Raw genomic sequence first — 14,244 nt, forward strand, 5'->3', positions numbered from 1 at the left:
CAAATCATTGAATTGTGATGTATAAGCTAAAGGCTAATATACTGGAACCAGAGGTTTGTTGTCTGGAATAACAGACAGGCAGATTTATTAAAGGGGTTATGCCATGAAATAAATGTAAGTATCTGGAGAAAGGCATACTATTATATGACCTATATCAATGCAGAAGCACCGCTCTCCTGTGTACATTTCACCCTCTTTTTATGAGAGAGAGAGCGACGTTATATACTTTTTTATATGAATTTTGAAGTAGGGATGAATGAACGAACGATGTCTGGGCCAATTCACTATGAGATCAGTACACCAGCACTGAGAGGAGGAAGGGAGCAGGGAGGAAATGGTCATGTACATAACAAAAATCTAACAGTGTTTTTACTGCGTGTAAATTGCAATAATACGTTATTTGAAATGCCCTATTTATTGCAAAGTAATACTTTTCATGGAATAACCCCTTTAAATTGGCTAAAACATATGAACAATTAATGGGTGACGAAACAGCTTTGTTCCCAAGCAACAGAAAATCCCCTTTAATTAATCTGACGGCATGAAGACAAGTCAGAAAATATTAGTGGTGGTCAAGAAGAAGGGACTGCGGTGCTCAGAAAAGCATCTAGTCTCCTTTAGTACTGGTTGGAGATATCCATAATCTCAAGTACTTCAGACAACTTTATAGTTCTTCAATAACCATCTATAAAAAGGGCTGGAAATTCCTTTTTTAAAAGGGTTGACAATTTTATGAGAAGATTTGCCATATTTGTTAGTTAAGTTCCCTGTTGCCCTTAAAAGCACAGCACGAGGGTACTTTCACACTTGGGTTTTTCTTTTCCGGCATAGAGTTTCGTCCTAGGGGCTCAATACCGGAAAATAACTGATCAGTTTTATCCCCATGCATTCTGAATGGAGAGCAATCCGTTCAGGATGCATCAGGATGTCTTCAGTTCCGTCTTTTTGACTGTTCAGGACGGAGATAATACCGAAGCATGCTACGGTTTTATCTCTGGCCAAAAAAACGGAACACTTGCCGGAATGCCGGAACCGGCATTTTTTTCCATAGGAAAGTATTAGTGCCAGATCCGGCATTAAAAATACTGCAATGCCGAATCTGTCCTTCCGGTCTGCGCATACCTTTAAAAATGTGAAAAAAAATTGAAATGGATCCGTTTGTCCATATGACAAACGGACAGACGGATCCGCATCCGGATCCATCTACAAATGCTGTCCGTTTGCATACAGATTGCCCGTTGCTGGATCTGGCAGGCAGTTCCGGCGATGGAACTGCCTGCCGGAATCCAACAACGTAAGTGTGACAGTAGCCTAAACCTGCAGACTGTAGCCCTAGGGGTGGAATATGCCAGTCACTCTTGTGACTCCTTCGGCTGCCCCTGCAGAGATACAGAAGAGTCTTCAACATGTATCTGTGTACACACTGGATGAGTCCAGCTATAGTTTACCGCCAGTGGGTATACCACCGACTGCTGTCAGTCATACTCCATTCAATGGACATGGAGATCGCCGGTGTCCAATGTTTATACAGTGCTTACATGGACAGCGGGGGGTCTTCAGTTATAAAGCAAGAGACATAATTAACAGGCACAATTAGCAAGCCCCACAAATTCACAGTTTATAGACATTCAGCAAATATCACACTGGTTATTAAAAACGAGGCCATCAGGAGGGCCACTAGATTTCTCCTCTAGAACAGGAGTAGAATGTGACATCTAGTATCACATATGACTATATGATTTCCGACAGCTTGCTTTATGCTTATGTGATGCTAAACCGTTCCACTAGCAAATTACCACTAAGAAAAAGAAATGTCCAACCACTACTTCTGCTCATGCGCAGTGATCTCCAGAGCCTCTACTAAGGAGGCTTGATTTTTGTGATATATCAGTTTCACATCTTTTGCATGTTTATGAGAGTTATATATAAGATAGTAAGAATCTTGGCTGAGCCAAGGCTAAGATAAAATATGCCTCTGTTTCTACCTAATAAATGTATTTACATAGGGAGAACTTGCAAGCTTTACTGTGTTGTTTTATTTGAATATCATTTATAAAGTTGTTTTTGTGAAACCACTTTTACTTCACTCCTCTTCACATGTGACCCTTCTAGTATAGGAATAGCAAAAACTTTAAAAATAAAAATAAGATAAAAAACTCAGCTGTTGTCGCTCTGGTCAAAATTTATTGTCCATATATTCTCCCAACATCTGTGGTCTCCAACTTTTTGCAGATTGTGAGCAACTTTCAACAATGACAGAGGATGCTGAGCCACATTGTACAGTAAAGGTGAAAAACACAGTAAATATATGATCTAGTGATACTGCTCTATTCTAGTGACCCTAGTGCCCAGTTCTAATAAAGCAGTGACTTCTTCAGGTCCTGTACTGACCAAAAATTTATAAACCTGCAAACTGCTTTAGACCCAAAGCCAGTCCTGAGCCACCGGCTGGAGAACAATGGTGTACATGGTCAAAAAAAGACCAAAAAGCAAATAAAAAATCTGGAGGGCACAATAAGTTCCTACACTACGTAATAAATTTGAGGAGTAGAGGGCTGCTGCAGTGAGTTTCGCGCACACAGATCACTGGCCTCCGCGTGCAATGGACACCACTTCTAAGACCAGTGACGGGCTGCAGTGGTGACCTGGACACATGTGCATCGCTGTAACCAGGAAAACAAACAGCAACCGGGAGGACCGAAGAACTGGAAAGGTAGATGACAAAGGGGGCGAGTATTGATTCTTTTTACTACATGTACAGTGAATTCCCGAGTTATTCAATTTGGATAAATTTAATGCTCTTGTGTCAGAGTGCAAAACGTATACAAAGTTCCACCAATTAACCTTCAATGACGGAACGTGACTCCATATGCGTCACTATGCTGTAAAGTATCTAGTCAAACTATAGAAATAATGTTTCATGTAGCACAATTACATAATACATTTCTTCTGGATTCTATGGGTATTTTACTCCTATCAAGGCTCGGGCTAGATGGCACAGTAGTTACCTACAACTAATGTAAGTGAAGGGGGTTGAGTTGTGACACAAGTTACTGCAACACCACAAGAAATCCAGCCCTGTCATGTCACGGTAACTTGCCGATCACAAAGCGACTCCATTGATATATACTTGTTTCTTCTACCTATGATATAGGCAGTGCTACATTGTGATCTTCGGCCACGTAGTCAGCATGTAAGTCCCAGCTTCAAGGGTGAAAACCTCTGGAAAAATCAGCAACACATGAGGATGTTGCAAAGGACCTCAATCCATTTATGGCGAATATAGTGTATATGATTGATGTGAACTTGGCCTAAAGAATTACTAGTATTTTTTTCTGAAACAAACGTTACGTATTAGGCTACTTTCATACTGGCGTTTTGAATTCCGTTTGTGAGATCCGTTCAGCCCCAATGCATTCTGAATGGATAAGGATCCGCTCAGAATGCATCAGTTTGTCTCCGTTCCGCCTCCATTCGGCTCTGGAGGCGGACACCAAAACGCTGCTTGCAGTGTTTTGGTGTCCGCCTGGCGATGCGGAGCCAAACGGATCCCTCCAGACTTACAATGTAAGTCAATGGGGACGGATCCGTTTTCAGTGACACAATATGGTGCAGTTGAAAACGGATCCGTCCCCCATTGACTTTCAATGTAAGGCAGGACGGATCCGTTTTGACTTAGACTTTTTATTAAAAGAATAATGCAAACAGATCCGTTCTGAATGGATACAAGCGTTTGCATTATCGGTGCGGATCCGTCTGTGCAGATACAAGACGGATCCGCACCTAACGCAGGTGTGAAAGTAGCCTAAATAACCGCAATCACAAAGCAATAAAATATAATATAACAAAAAGATAATGAGTAACGGTCAGAATAATCACGTGCATTAAAGGAAACAAAGTTTTTAAAAATTAGCTCAAATAAATGCACATTAACAAACACCTTGTTTTGTTTGTTTTTTTTTTAAACAAAAATTTCACATTGTAGGTACATCACTAATAGAACAGGCCAACATGTAGGAGACACAAACATACTTGAAAAAAAAAATTATAAAAACCTGTCCTACCTTAAAATGAGAAAATGTACTCTGGCGATATTCACACCACTCTGTAAATGTAGAAAGAGAACGGAAAAAGCCCAGCAGATTCAATGACTTCTGTGTTCTGAAAAATATTAATCATAAAAAAAGTTGTTTTGGTTCGAATACAAATCAAAGTTCTGTGAAGTTTCCCGATACATGATGTTACAGTCCAGAATAAAGGATTACACATTTTGACAACAGAACAAGGTCTATTTGCCCAGGAAGGCATCCTACATGTGATAAACACCCAGAAGTTCATTATTAACCCCTTCAGGACCCTGCCATTTTTCACCTTAACCACCTGGGCTCCCCTAGCTTAAACACCCTTAATGACCAGACCACTTTTTACAATTCTGCACTACACTACTTTCACGGTTTATTGCTCGGTCATACAACTTACCACCCAAATTAATTTTACCTCCTTTTCTTCTCACTAATAGAGCTTTCATTTGGTGGTATTTCATTGCTGCTGACATTTTTACTTTTTTTGTTATTAATCGAAATTTACCGAAATTTTTGCAAAAAAAATGACATTTTTCACTTTCAGTTGTAAAATTTTTCAAAAAAAAAAATACATTTCTATATAAATTTTTCTCTAAATGTATTGTTCTACATGTCTTTGATAAACAAAAAATGTTTGTGTAAAAAAAAAAAAATGGTTTGGGTAAAAGTTATAGCGTTTACAAACTATGGTACAAAAATGTGAATTTCCGCATTTTGAAGCAACTCTGACTTTCTGAGCACCTGTCATGTTTCCTGAGGTTCTACAATGGCCAGACGGTAGAAACACCCCACAAATGACCCCATTTAGGAAAGTAGACACTCTAAGGTATTCACTGATGGGCATAGTGAGTTCATAGAACTTTTTATTTTTTGTCACAAGTTAGCGGAAAATTATGTTTTTATTTTTTTATTTTTTTTCCTTACAAAGTCTCATATTCCACTAACTTGTGACAAAAAATAAAAACTTCCATGAACTCACTATGCCCATCACGAAATACCTTGGGGTGTCTTCTTTCCAAAATGGAGTCACTTGTGGGGTAGTTATACTGCCCTGGCATTTTAGGGGCCCTAATGCGTGAAAATCTGGAATCCAAATGTGTAAAAAATGCCCTGTAAAATCCTAAAAGTACTCATTGGAATTTGGGCCCCTTTGCCCACCTAGGCTGCAAAAAAGTGTCACACATGTGGTATCGCCGTACTCAGGAGAAGTAGGGCAATGTGTTTTGGGGTGTATTTTTACATATACCCATGCTGGGTGAGAGAAATATCTCTAAAAGTCAACTTTTCCCATTTTTCTTACAAAGTTGTCATTATAGAGAGATATTTCTCTCACCCAGCATGGGTATATGTAAAAAGACACCCCAAAACACATTGCCCAACTTCTCCTGAGTACAGCGATACCACATGTGTGACACTTTTTTGCAGCCTAGGTGCGCAAAGGGGCCCAAATTCCAATGAGTATCTTTTAGGAGGGTATTTGGATTCCAGACTTCTTCTCACGCTTTAGGGCCCCTAAAATGCCAGGGCAGTATAAATACCCCACATGTGACCACATTTTGGAAAGAAGACACCCCAAGGTATTCCGTGAGGGGCATGGCAATTTTTTATTTTTTTTGGCACAAGTTAGCGGAAATTGATTTTTGTTTTGTTTTTTCTCACAAAGTCTCCCATTTCGCTAACTGGTGACAAAAAATTAAATTTTACATGAACTCGCCATGCCCCTCACAAAATACCTTGAGGTGTCTTCTTTCCAAAATGGGGTCACATGTGGGGTATTTATACTGCCCTGGCATTTTAGGGGCCCTAAAGCGCGATTAGAAGTCTGGAATATAAATGTCTAAAAAATTTTACGCATTTGGATTCCGTGAGGGGTATGGTGAGCTCATGTGAGATTTTATTTTTTGTCACAAGTTAGTGGAATATGAGACTTTGTAAGAAAAAAATAAAATATAAATTTCCACTGACTTGTGCCAAGAAAATGTCTGAATGGAGCTTTACAGGGGGGTGATCAATGACAGGGGGGTGATCAGGGAGTCTATATGGGGTGATCACCACCCTGTCATTGATCACCCCCCTGTAAGGCTCCATTCAGACATTTTCTTGGCACAAGTCAGTGGAAATTGATATTTTTATTTATTTTTTTCTTACAGAGGACCGTATGTGTTTTGCGGATCCACGGATCGGATCCGCAAAACACATACGGACGTCTGAATGGAGCCTTACAGGGGGGGGTGATCAATGACAGGGGGGTGATCACCCCATATAGACTCCCTGATCACCCCCCTGTCATTGATCACCCCCCTGTAAGGCTCCATTCAGACGTCCATATGTTTTGCAGATCCAATCCATGGATCCGTGGATCTGCAAAACACATACGGACCTCTGAATGGAGCCAGCCTTACAGGGGGGTTATCAATGACAGGGGGGTGATCAGGGAGTCTATATGGGGTGATCACCCCCCTGTAAGGCTCCATTCAGACGTCCGTATGTGTTTTGCGAATCCGATCAATGGATCCGTGGATCCGCAAAACACATACGGACCTCTGAATGGAGCCAGCCTTACAGGGGGGTGATCAATGACAGGGGATTGATCAGGGAGTCTATATGGGCTATATGTCATTGATCACCCCCCTGTAAGGCTCCATTCAGACATCCGTATGTGTTTTGCGGATCTGCGGATCCATGGATCGGATCCGCAAAACACATGGGGGTGATCAATGACAGGGGGGTGATCAGGGAGTCTAATATGGGGTGATCAGGGATTAATAAGTGACAGGGGGGGGGGGGTAGTGTAGTGGTGTTTGGTGCTACTTATTACAAAGCTGCCTGTGTCCTCTGGTGGTCGATCCAAGCAAAAGGGACCACCAGAGGACCAGGTAGCAGGTATATTAGACGCTGTTATCAAAACAGCGTCTAATATACCTTTTAGGGGTTAAAAAAAAAAAATCGCATCTACAGCCTGCCAGCGAACGATCGCCGCTGGCAGGCTGTAGATCATCTAGTTTACCTCCGGTTCCTGTGTGCGCGAGTTCACAGGAAATCTCGCGAGAGGACGTGCCGCGTGTCCACCCAGAATAGCAGGGCCGCGGCAAAGACGCAATCCTGCGTACGGCGGTCCTGGGGTGGTTAAGGACCAGGCCAATTTTTGCAAATTTGAGATGTGTTACTTTATGTGCTGATAACTTTAAAACGCTTTTACGTATCCAGGCCATTCTGAAATTGTTATCTCCTCACATATTGTACTTCATGACAGTTGTAAAATTGAGTAAAAAAAATATTTTTTATTTATAAAAAAATGGCAAATTTACCCAAAATTTGGAAAAATTTGCAAATCTGCAAATTTCTATTTCTCTACTTTTATAATAGATAGTAATACCTCAAAAAATAGTTATTACTTTACATTCCCCATATGTCTACTTCATGTTAGGATCATTTTGGGAATGCCATTTTATTTTTTGGGGACGTTAAAAGGCTTCGAAGTTTAGAAGCAAATCTTGAAATTTTTCTGAAAAATTTCCAAAACCCACTTTTTAAAGGACCAGTTCAGGTCTGAAGTCACTTTGTCAGGCTTAGATAATAGAAACCACCCAAAAATTACCCCATTCTAGAAACTACACCCCTCAAGGTTTTCAAAACTGATTTTACAAACTTTGTTAACCCTTTTGGTGTTCCACAAGATTTAATAGAAATTGAGATGACATTTCAGAATTTCACTTTTTTGGCAGATTTTCCATTTTAACCACCTCCGGACCGCCGAACGCAGGGACGCGTCCTGGAGGCGGTCGATTCATTCCTCCTGGACGCATATACGCGTCCTCTCGCGAGACGCAAGATTTTCTGTGAACGCGCGCACACAGGCGCGTGCGTTCACAGGATCGGAAGGTAAGCGAGTGGATCTCCAGCCTGCCATCGGCGATCGTTCTCTGGCAGGCTGGAGATGCGATTTTTTTAACCCCTAACAGGTATATTGGACGCTGTTTTGATAACAGCCTCTAATATACCTGCTACCTGGTCCTCTGGTGGTCCCTTTTGCTTGGATCGACCACCAGAGGACACAGGCAGCTCAGTAATAAGTAGCACCAAACACCACTACACTACACCCCCCCCCGTCACTTATTAACCCCTTATTAACCCCTGATCACCCCATATAGACTCCCTGATCACCCCCCTGTCATTGATCACCCCCTTGTAAGGCTCCATTCAGACGTCCGTATGTTTTTTACGGATACATGGATCTGATCCGCAAAACACATATGGACATCTGAATGGAGCCTTACAGGGGGGTGATCAATGACAGGGGGGTGATCACCCCATATAGACTCCCTGATCACCCCCCTGTCATTGATCACCCCCCTGTCATTGATCACCCCCCTGTAAGGCTCCATTCAGACGTCCGTATTTTTTTTTACGGATCCACGGATACATGGATCGGATCCGCAAAACACATACGGACATCTAAATGGAGCCTTACAGGGGGGTGATCAATGACAGGGGGGTGATAACCCCATATACACTTCCTGATCACCCCCCTGTCATTGATCACCCCCCTGTAAGGCTCCATTCAGACATTTTTTTGGCCCAAGTTAGCGGAAATTGTTTTTTTATACAAAGTTGGCATTTGACAGAGATATTTCTCTCACCCAGCATGGGTATATGTAAAATGACACCCCAAAACACATTGCCCAACTTCTCCTGAGTACGGCGATACCAGATGTGTGACACTTTTTTGCAGCCTAGGTGGGCAAAGGGGCCCACATTCCAAAGAGCACCTTTAGGATTTCACAGGTCATTTTTTACACATTTTGATTTCAAACTACTTACCACACATTAGGGCCCCTAGAATGCCAGGGCAGTATAACTACCCCACAAGTGACCCCATTTTGGAAAGAAGACACGCCAAGGTATTTCGTGATGGGCATAGTGAGTTCATGGAAGTTTTTATTTTTTGTCACAAGTTAGTAGAATATGAGACTTTGTAAGAAAAAAAAAAAAAATCATCATTTTCCGCTTACTTGTGACAAAAAATAAAAAAATTCTAGGAACTCACCATGCCCCTCACGGAATACCTTGGGGTGTCTTCTTTCCAAAATGGGGTCACTTGTGGGGTAGTTATACTGCCCTGGCAATTTAGGGGCCCTAATGTGTGGGAAGTATTTTGAAATCAAAATGTGTAAAAAATGACCTGTGAAATCCTAAAGGTGCTCTATGGAATGTGGGCCCCTTTGCCCACCTAGGCTGCAAAAAAGTGTCACACATCCTGTATCGCCGTACTCAGGAGAAGTTGGGCAATGTGTTTTGGGGTGTCATTTTACATATACCCATGCTGGGTGAGAGAAATATCTCGGTCAAATGCCAACTTTGTATAAAAAAATTGGAAAAGTTGTCTTTTGCCGAGATATTTATCTCACCCAGCATGGGTATATGTAAAATGACACCCCACAACACATTGCCCAACTTCTCCTGAGTACGGCGATACCAGATGTGTGACACTTTTTTGCAGCCTAGGTGGGCAAAGGGGCCCAAATTCCAAAGAGCACCTTTAGGATTTCACAGGTCATTTTTTACACATTTTGATTTCAAACTCTTTACCACACATTAGGACCCCTAGAATGCCAGGGCAGTATAACTACCCCACAAGTGACCCCATTTTGGAAAGAAGACACCCCAAGGTATTTCGTGATGGGCATATTGAGTTCATGGAAGTTTTTATTTTTTGTCACAAGTTAGTGGAATATGAGACTTTGTAAGGAAAAAAAATAAATCATTTTCCTCTAACTTGTGACAAAAAATAAAAAAGTTCTATGAACTCACTATGCCCAACAGCGAATACCTTAGGGTGTCTACTTTCCGAAATGGGGTCATTTGTGGGGTGTTTGTACTGTCTGGCCATTGTAGAACCTCAGGAAACATGACAGGTGCTCAGAAAGTCAGAGCTGCTTCAAAAAGCGGAAATTCACATTTTTGAACCATAGTTTGTAAACGCTATAACTTTTACCCAAACCATTTTTTTTTTTACCCAAACATTTTTTTTTTATCAAAGACATGTAGAACAATAAATTTAGAGAAAAATTTATATATGGATGTCGTTTTTTTGAAAAGTAAAAAATTTAATTTTTTTGCAAAAATTTCGTTAAATTTTGATTAATAACAAAAAAAGTTAAATTGTCAGCAGCAATGAAATACCACCAAATGAAAGCTCTATTAGTGAGAAGAAAAGGAGGTAAAATTCATTTGGGTGGTAAATTGCATGAACGAGCAATAAACGGTGAAAGTAGTGTAGTGCAGAAGTGTAAAAAGTGGCCTGGTCATTAAAGGGTTTCTATCACTTGGTATGACATAATTAGCTGTCAGACACTAGCGATCTGCTAGTGTCTGCTCTGGCCAACCATCCTACTATAATCACTTGTGGGGCAGCGGTTTTGCTAAAAAACTAACTTTTATAAATATGCTAATGAGCCTCTAGGTGCTATGTGGGCGTCATTAGCACCTAGAGGCTCCGTCTACCTTCATAAACAGCCGCCGCCCAGCGCGTCCCTCCAGCCCGCCCATGTCCTCCTCCGTGTGACGCAGCGGACGAGTTCTCGCGCATGCGCCGTGAGCGGCTGTATTCGGCGCATTTGAGATCTCAGCTCGGAGCGGTCAGGCATTCAATGCGCAGGCGTCGAATACAGCCGCGCATGCGCATTGAATGCCTGACCGCTCCGAGCTGAGATCTCAAATGCGCCGAATACAGCCGCGCACGGCGCATGCGCGAGAACTCGTCCGCTGCGTCACACGGAGGAGGACATGGGCGGGCTGGAGGGACGCGCTGGGCGGCGGCTGTGTATGAAGGTAGACGGAGCCTCTAGGTGCTAATGACGCCCACATAGCACCTAGAGGCTCATTAGCATATTTATAAAAGTTAGTTTTTTAGCAAAACCGCTGCCCCACAAGTGATTATAGTAGGATGGTTGGCCAGAGCAGACACTAGCAGATCGCTAGTGTCTGACAGCTAATTATGTCATACCAAGTGATAGAAACCCTTTAAGGGTGTTTAAGCTAGGGGAGCTGAGGTGGTTAATCCATTTTTTCCAGTTACAAAGCAAGGGTTAACAGACAAACAAAACTCAATATTTATGGCCCTGATTCTGTAGTTTACAGAAACACCCCATATGTGGTCGTAAACTGCTGTACGGGCACACGGTATTGAGCAGAAGGAAAAGAACGCCATATGGTTTTTGGAAATCAGATTTCACTGGGATAATTTTAAGCTGCCATGTCACATTTGAAGACCCCCTGATGCACCCCTAGAGTAGAAACTCCAAAAAAGTGACCCCATTTTAGAAACTACACCCCTCTAGGTATACAAAACTGAGTTTACAAACTTTGTTAACCCTTTAGGTGTTCCACAAAATTTGATGGAAAATAGAGATGAAATTTCAGAATTTCACTTTTTTGGCAGATTTTCCATTTTAATCCATTTTTTCCAGTTACAAAGCAAGGGTTAACAGCCAAACAAAACTCAATATTTATGGCTCTGATTCTGGCGTTTACAGAAACACCCCATATGTGATCCTAAACTGCTGTACGGGCACACAGTATTGTGCAGAAGGAAAGGAACACCATACGATTTTTGGAAAGCAGATTTCACTGGGATAATTTTAAGCTGCCATGTCACATTTGAAGACCCCCTGATGAAACCCTAGAGTAGAAACTCCAAAAAAGTGACGCCATTTTGGAAACTTTGGGCCAAGGTGGCAGTTTTGTTGGTACTATATTAGGGTACATATGATTTTTGTTTGCTCTATATTACACTTTTTGTGAGGCAAGGTAACAAGAAATAGCTGTTTTGGCAGCGTTTTAATTTTTTGTTATTTACAGCACTCATCTGACAGGTTAGATTATGTGGTATTTTTATAGAGCAGGTTGTTACGGACGCGAAAATACCAAATAAAAAGATTTTTTAGTGACCCCCCGTGTCGGCGATCGTCGCAAACCGCAGGTCAATTCAGACCTGCGGTTTGCGGCTTTTACCTGTGGTTGCGGCGGTGATCAGGCGTGCCATCGGGTCCTCATGCGGCTGTAGGGGGGACTCGATGGCATTGAAGGCAGCGCGATGCCTTCCAGTGACTAGCCCCCTGGATCTCACAGGCCGAAAGCTGTATGAGTGAGTAATAGACACAGTATTACTTATACAGCCAATGCATTCCAATACAGAAGTATTGGAATGCATTGTAAAAGGGATCAGACCCCCAAAAGTTAAAGTCCCAAAGTGGGACAAAAAATTAAGTTAAAAAAAAAAGTTGAAAAAATTAAGTTCCCCCCCCCCCAAAAAAAAATTAAAAGTTTCAATTAAAAATAAACAAAAACGTCTTTTTCCCCAATTAAAGTAAAAAAAAATTTGGTAAAAAATAGACATATTAGGTATCGCCGCGTCCGTATCGACCGGCTCTCTAAACATATGACATGACCTAACCCCTCAGATGAACACCGTAAAAAATAAAAACTGTGCTAAATAAATCATTTTTTTGTCACCTTACATCACAAAAAGTACAACAGTAAGCAATCAAAAAGGCGTATGCCCACAAAAATAGTACCAATCTAACAGTCACCTCATCACGCAAAATATGAGACCCTACCTAAGACAATCGCCCAAAAAATAAAAAAACTATGGTTTAGAAAAAGAAGACACTAAAACATAATTTTTTTTGTTTTAAAAAAGCTGTTATGTTAAAGGGGTTCTGCACTTTCATTTAACTGATGATCTATCCTCTGGATAGATCATCAGCTTCTGATCGGCGGGGGTCCGACACCCGGGACCCCCGCCGATCAGCTGTTTGAGAAGGCAGCGGCGCTCCAGCAGCGCCACGGCCTTCTCACTGTTTACCACCGGGCCAGCCGGCCCACTGACGTCACGACTAGTATCAACTAACATGGGCGCGGCTAAGCTCTGTTCACTTGAATGGAGCTTAGCCACGCCCACGCTAGTTGATACTAGTCGTGACGTCAGTGGGCCGGCGGTAAACAGTGAGAAGGCCGCGGCGCTGCTGGAGCGCCGCTGCCTTCTGAAACAGCTGATCGGCGGGGGTCCCGGGTGTCGGACCCCCGCCGATCAGAAGCTGATGATCTATTCAGAGGATAGATCATCAGTTAAATGAAAGTGCAGAACCCCTTTAAACTTAAGTAAATTTTAAAAAGTATACATATTAGGTATCGCCGCGTCCATATCAACCGTCTCTATAAAAATAAAAATATCACATGACCTAACCCCTCAGGTGAACACCGTTGAAAAAAAAAAAAAAAACGGTGCAAAAAAAGCAATTTTTTGTCTTATATCACAAAAAGTGTAATAGCAAGCGATCACAAAGTCATATGCACCCCAAAATAGTGCCAATCAAACAGTCATCTCATCCCGCAACAAATGAGACCCTACCCAAGATAATCGCCCAAAAATGGAAAAAACTATGGCTCTCAAACTATGGAGACACTAAAACATGATTTTTTTTGTATAAAAAAATTAAACTTACATAAATAAAAAAATTGTATACATATTAGGTATCGCTGCGTCCGTGACAACCTGCTCTATAAAAATACCACATGATCTAACCTGTCAGATGAATGTTGTAAATAACAATTTAAAAAAAACTGTGCCAAAACAGCTATTTTTTGTTACCTTGCCTCACAAAAAGTGTAATATAGAGCAAACAAAAATCATATGTACCCTAAACTAGTACCAACAAAACTTCCACCCTATCCCGTAGTTTCTAAAATGGGGTCAGTTTTATGGAGTTTCTACTCTAGGGGTGCATCAGGGGGGCTTCAAAAGGGACATGGTGTAAAAAAAAAAAACAGTCCAGCAAAATCTGCCTTCCAAAAACCGTATGGCATTCCTTTCCTTCTGCGCTCTGCCGTGTGCCCGTACAGCAGTTTACGACCACATATGGGGTGTTTCTGTAAACTACAGAATCAGGGCCATAAATATTGAGTTTTGTTTGGCTGTTAACCCTTGCTTTGTAACTGGAAAAAAAATATTAAGATGGAAAATCTGCCAAATAAGTGACATTTTTAAATTGTATCTCTATTTTCCATTCATTCTTGTGGAACACCTAAAGGGCTAACGACATTTGTAAAATCAGTTTTGAATACCTTGAGGGGTGTAGTTTCTAGAATGGGGTCATTTTTG

The 14,244-nt window shown here is 41.6% G+C and overlaps 1 protein-coding gene across 2 annotated transcripts in view; it reads right to left on the reverse strand.

The window, feature by feature from the left end:
- LOC120978732 (centromere protein P) overlaps positions 1-14,244 on the reverse strand; it is a 348,964-nt gene that overhangs the window by 284,682 nt on the left and 50,038 nt on the right. For both annotated transcript variants that reach the window (XM_040407045.1, XM_040407044.1), the window contains exon 6: positions 4,065-4,161. In XM_040407045.1, coding sequence (XP_040262979.1) covers positions 4,065-4,161 — 97 coding nt within the window. The remainder of the gene's footprint in view (positions 1-4,064; positions 4,162-14,244) is intronic.

This window comes from Bufo bufo, chromosome 9 (genome assembly GCF_905171765.1).
Source record: "Bufo bufo chromosome 9, aBufBuf1.1, whole genome shotgun sequence".
Classification (NCBI taxonomy): Eukaryota; Metazoa; Chordata; class Amphibia; order Anura; family Bufonidae; genus Bufo; species Bufo bufo.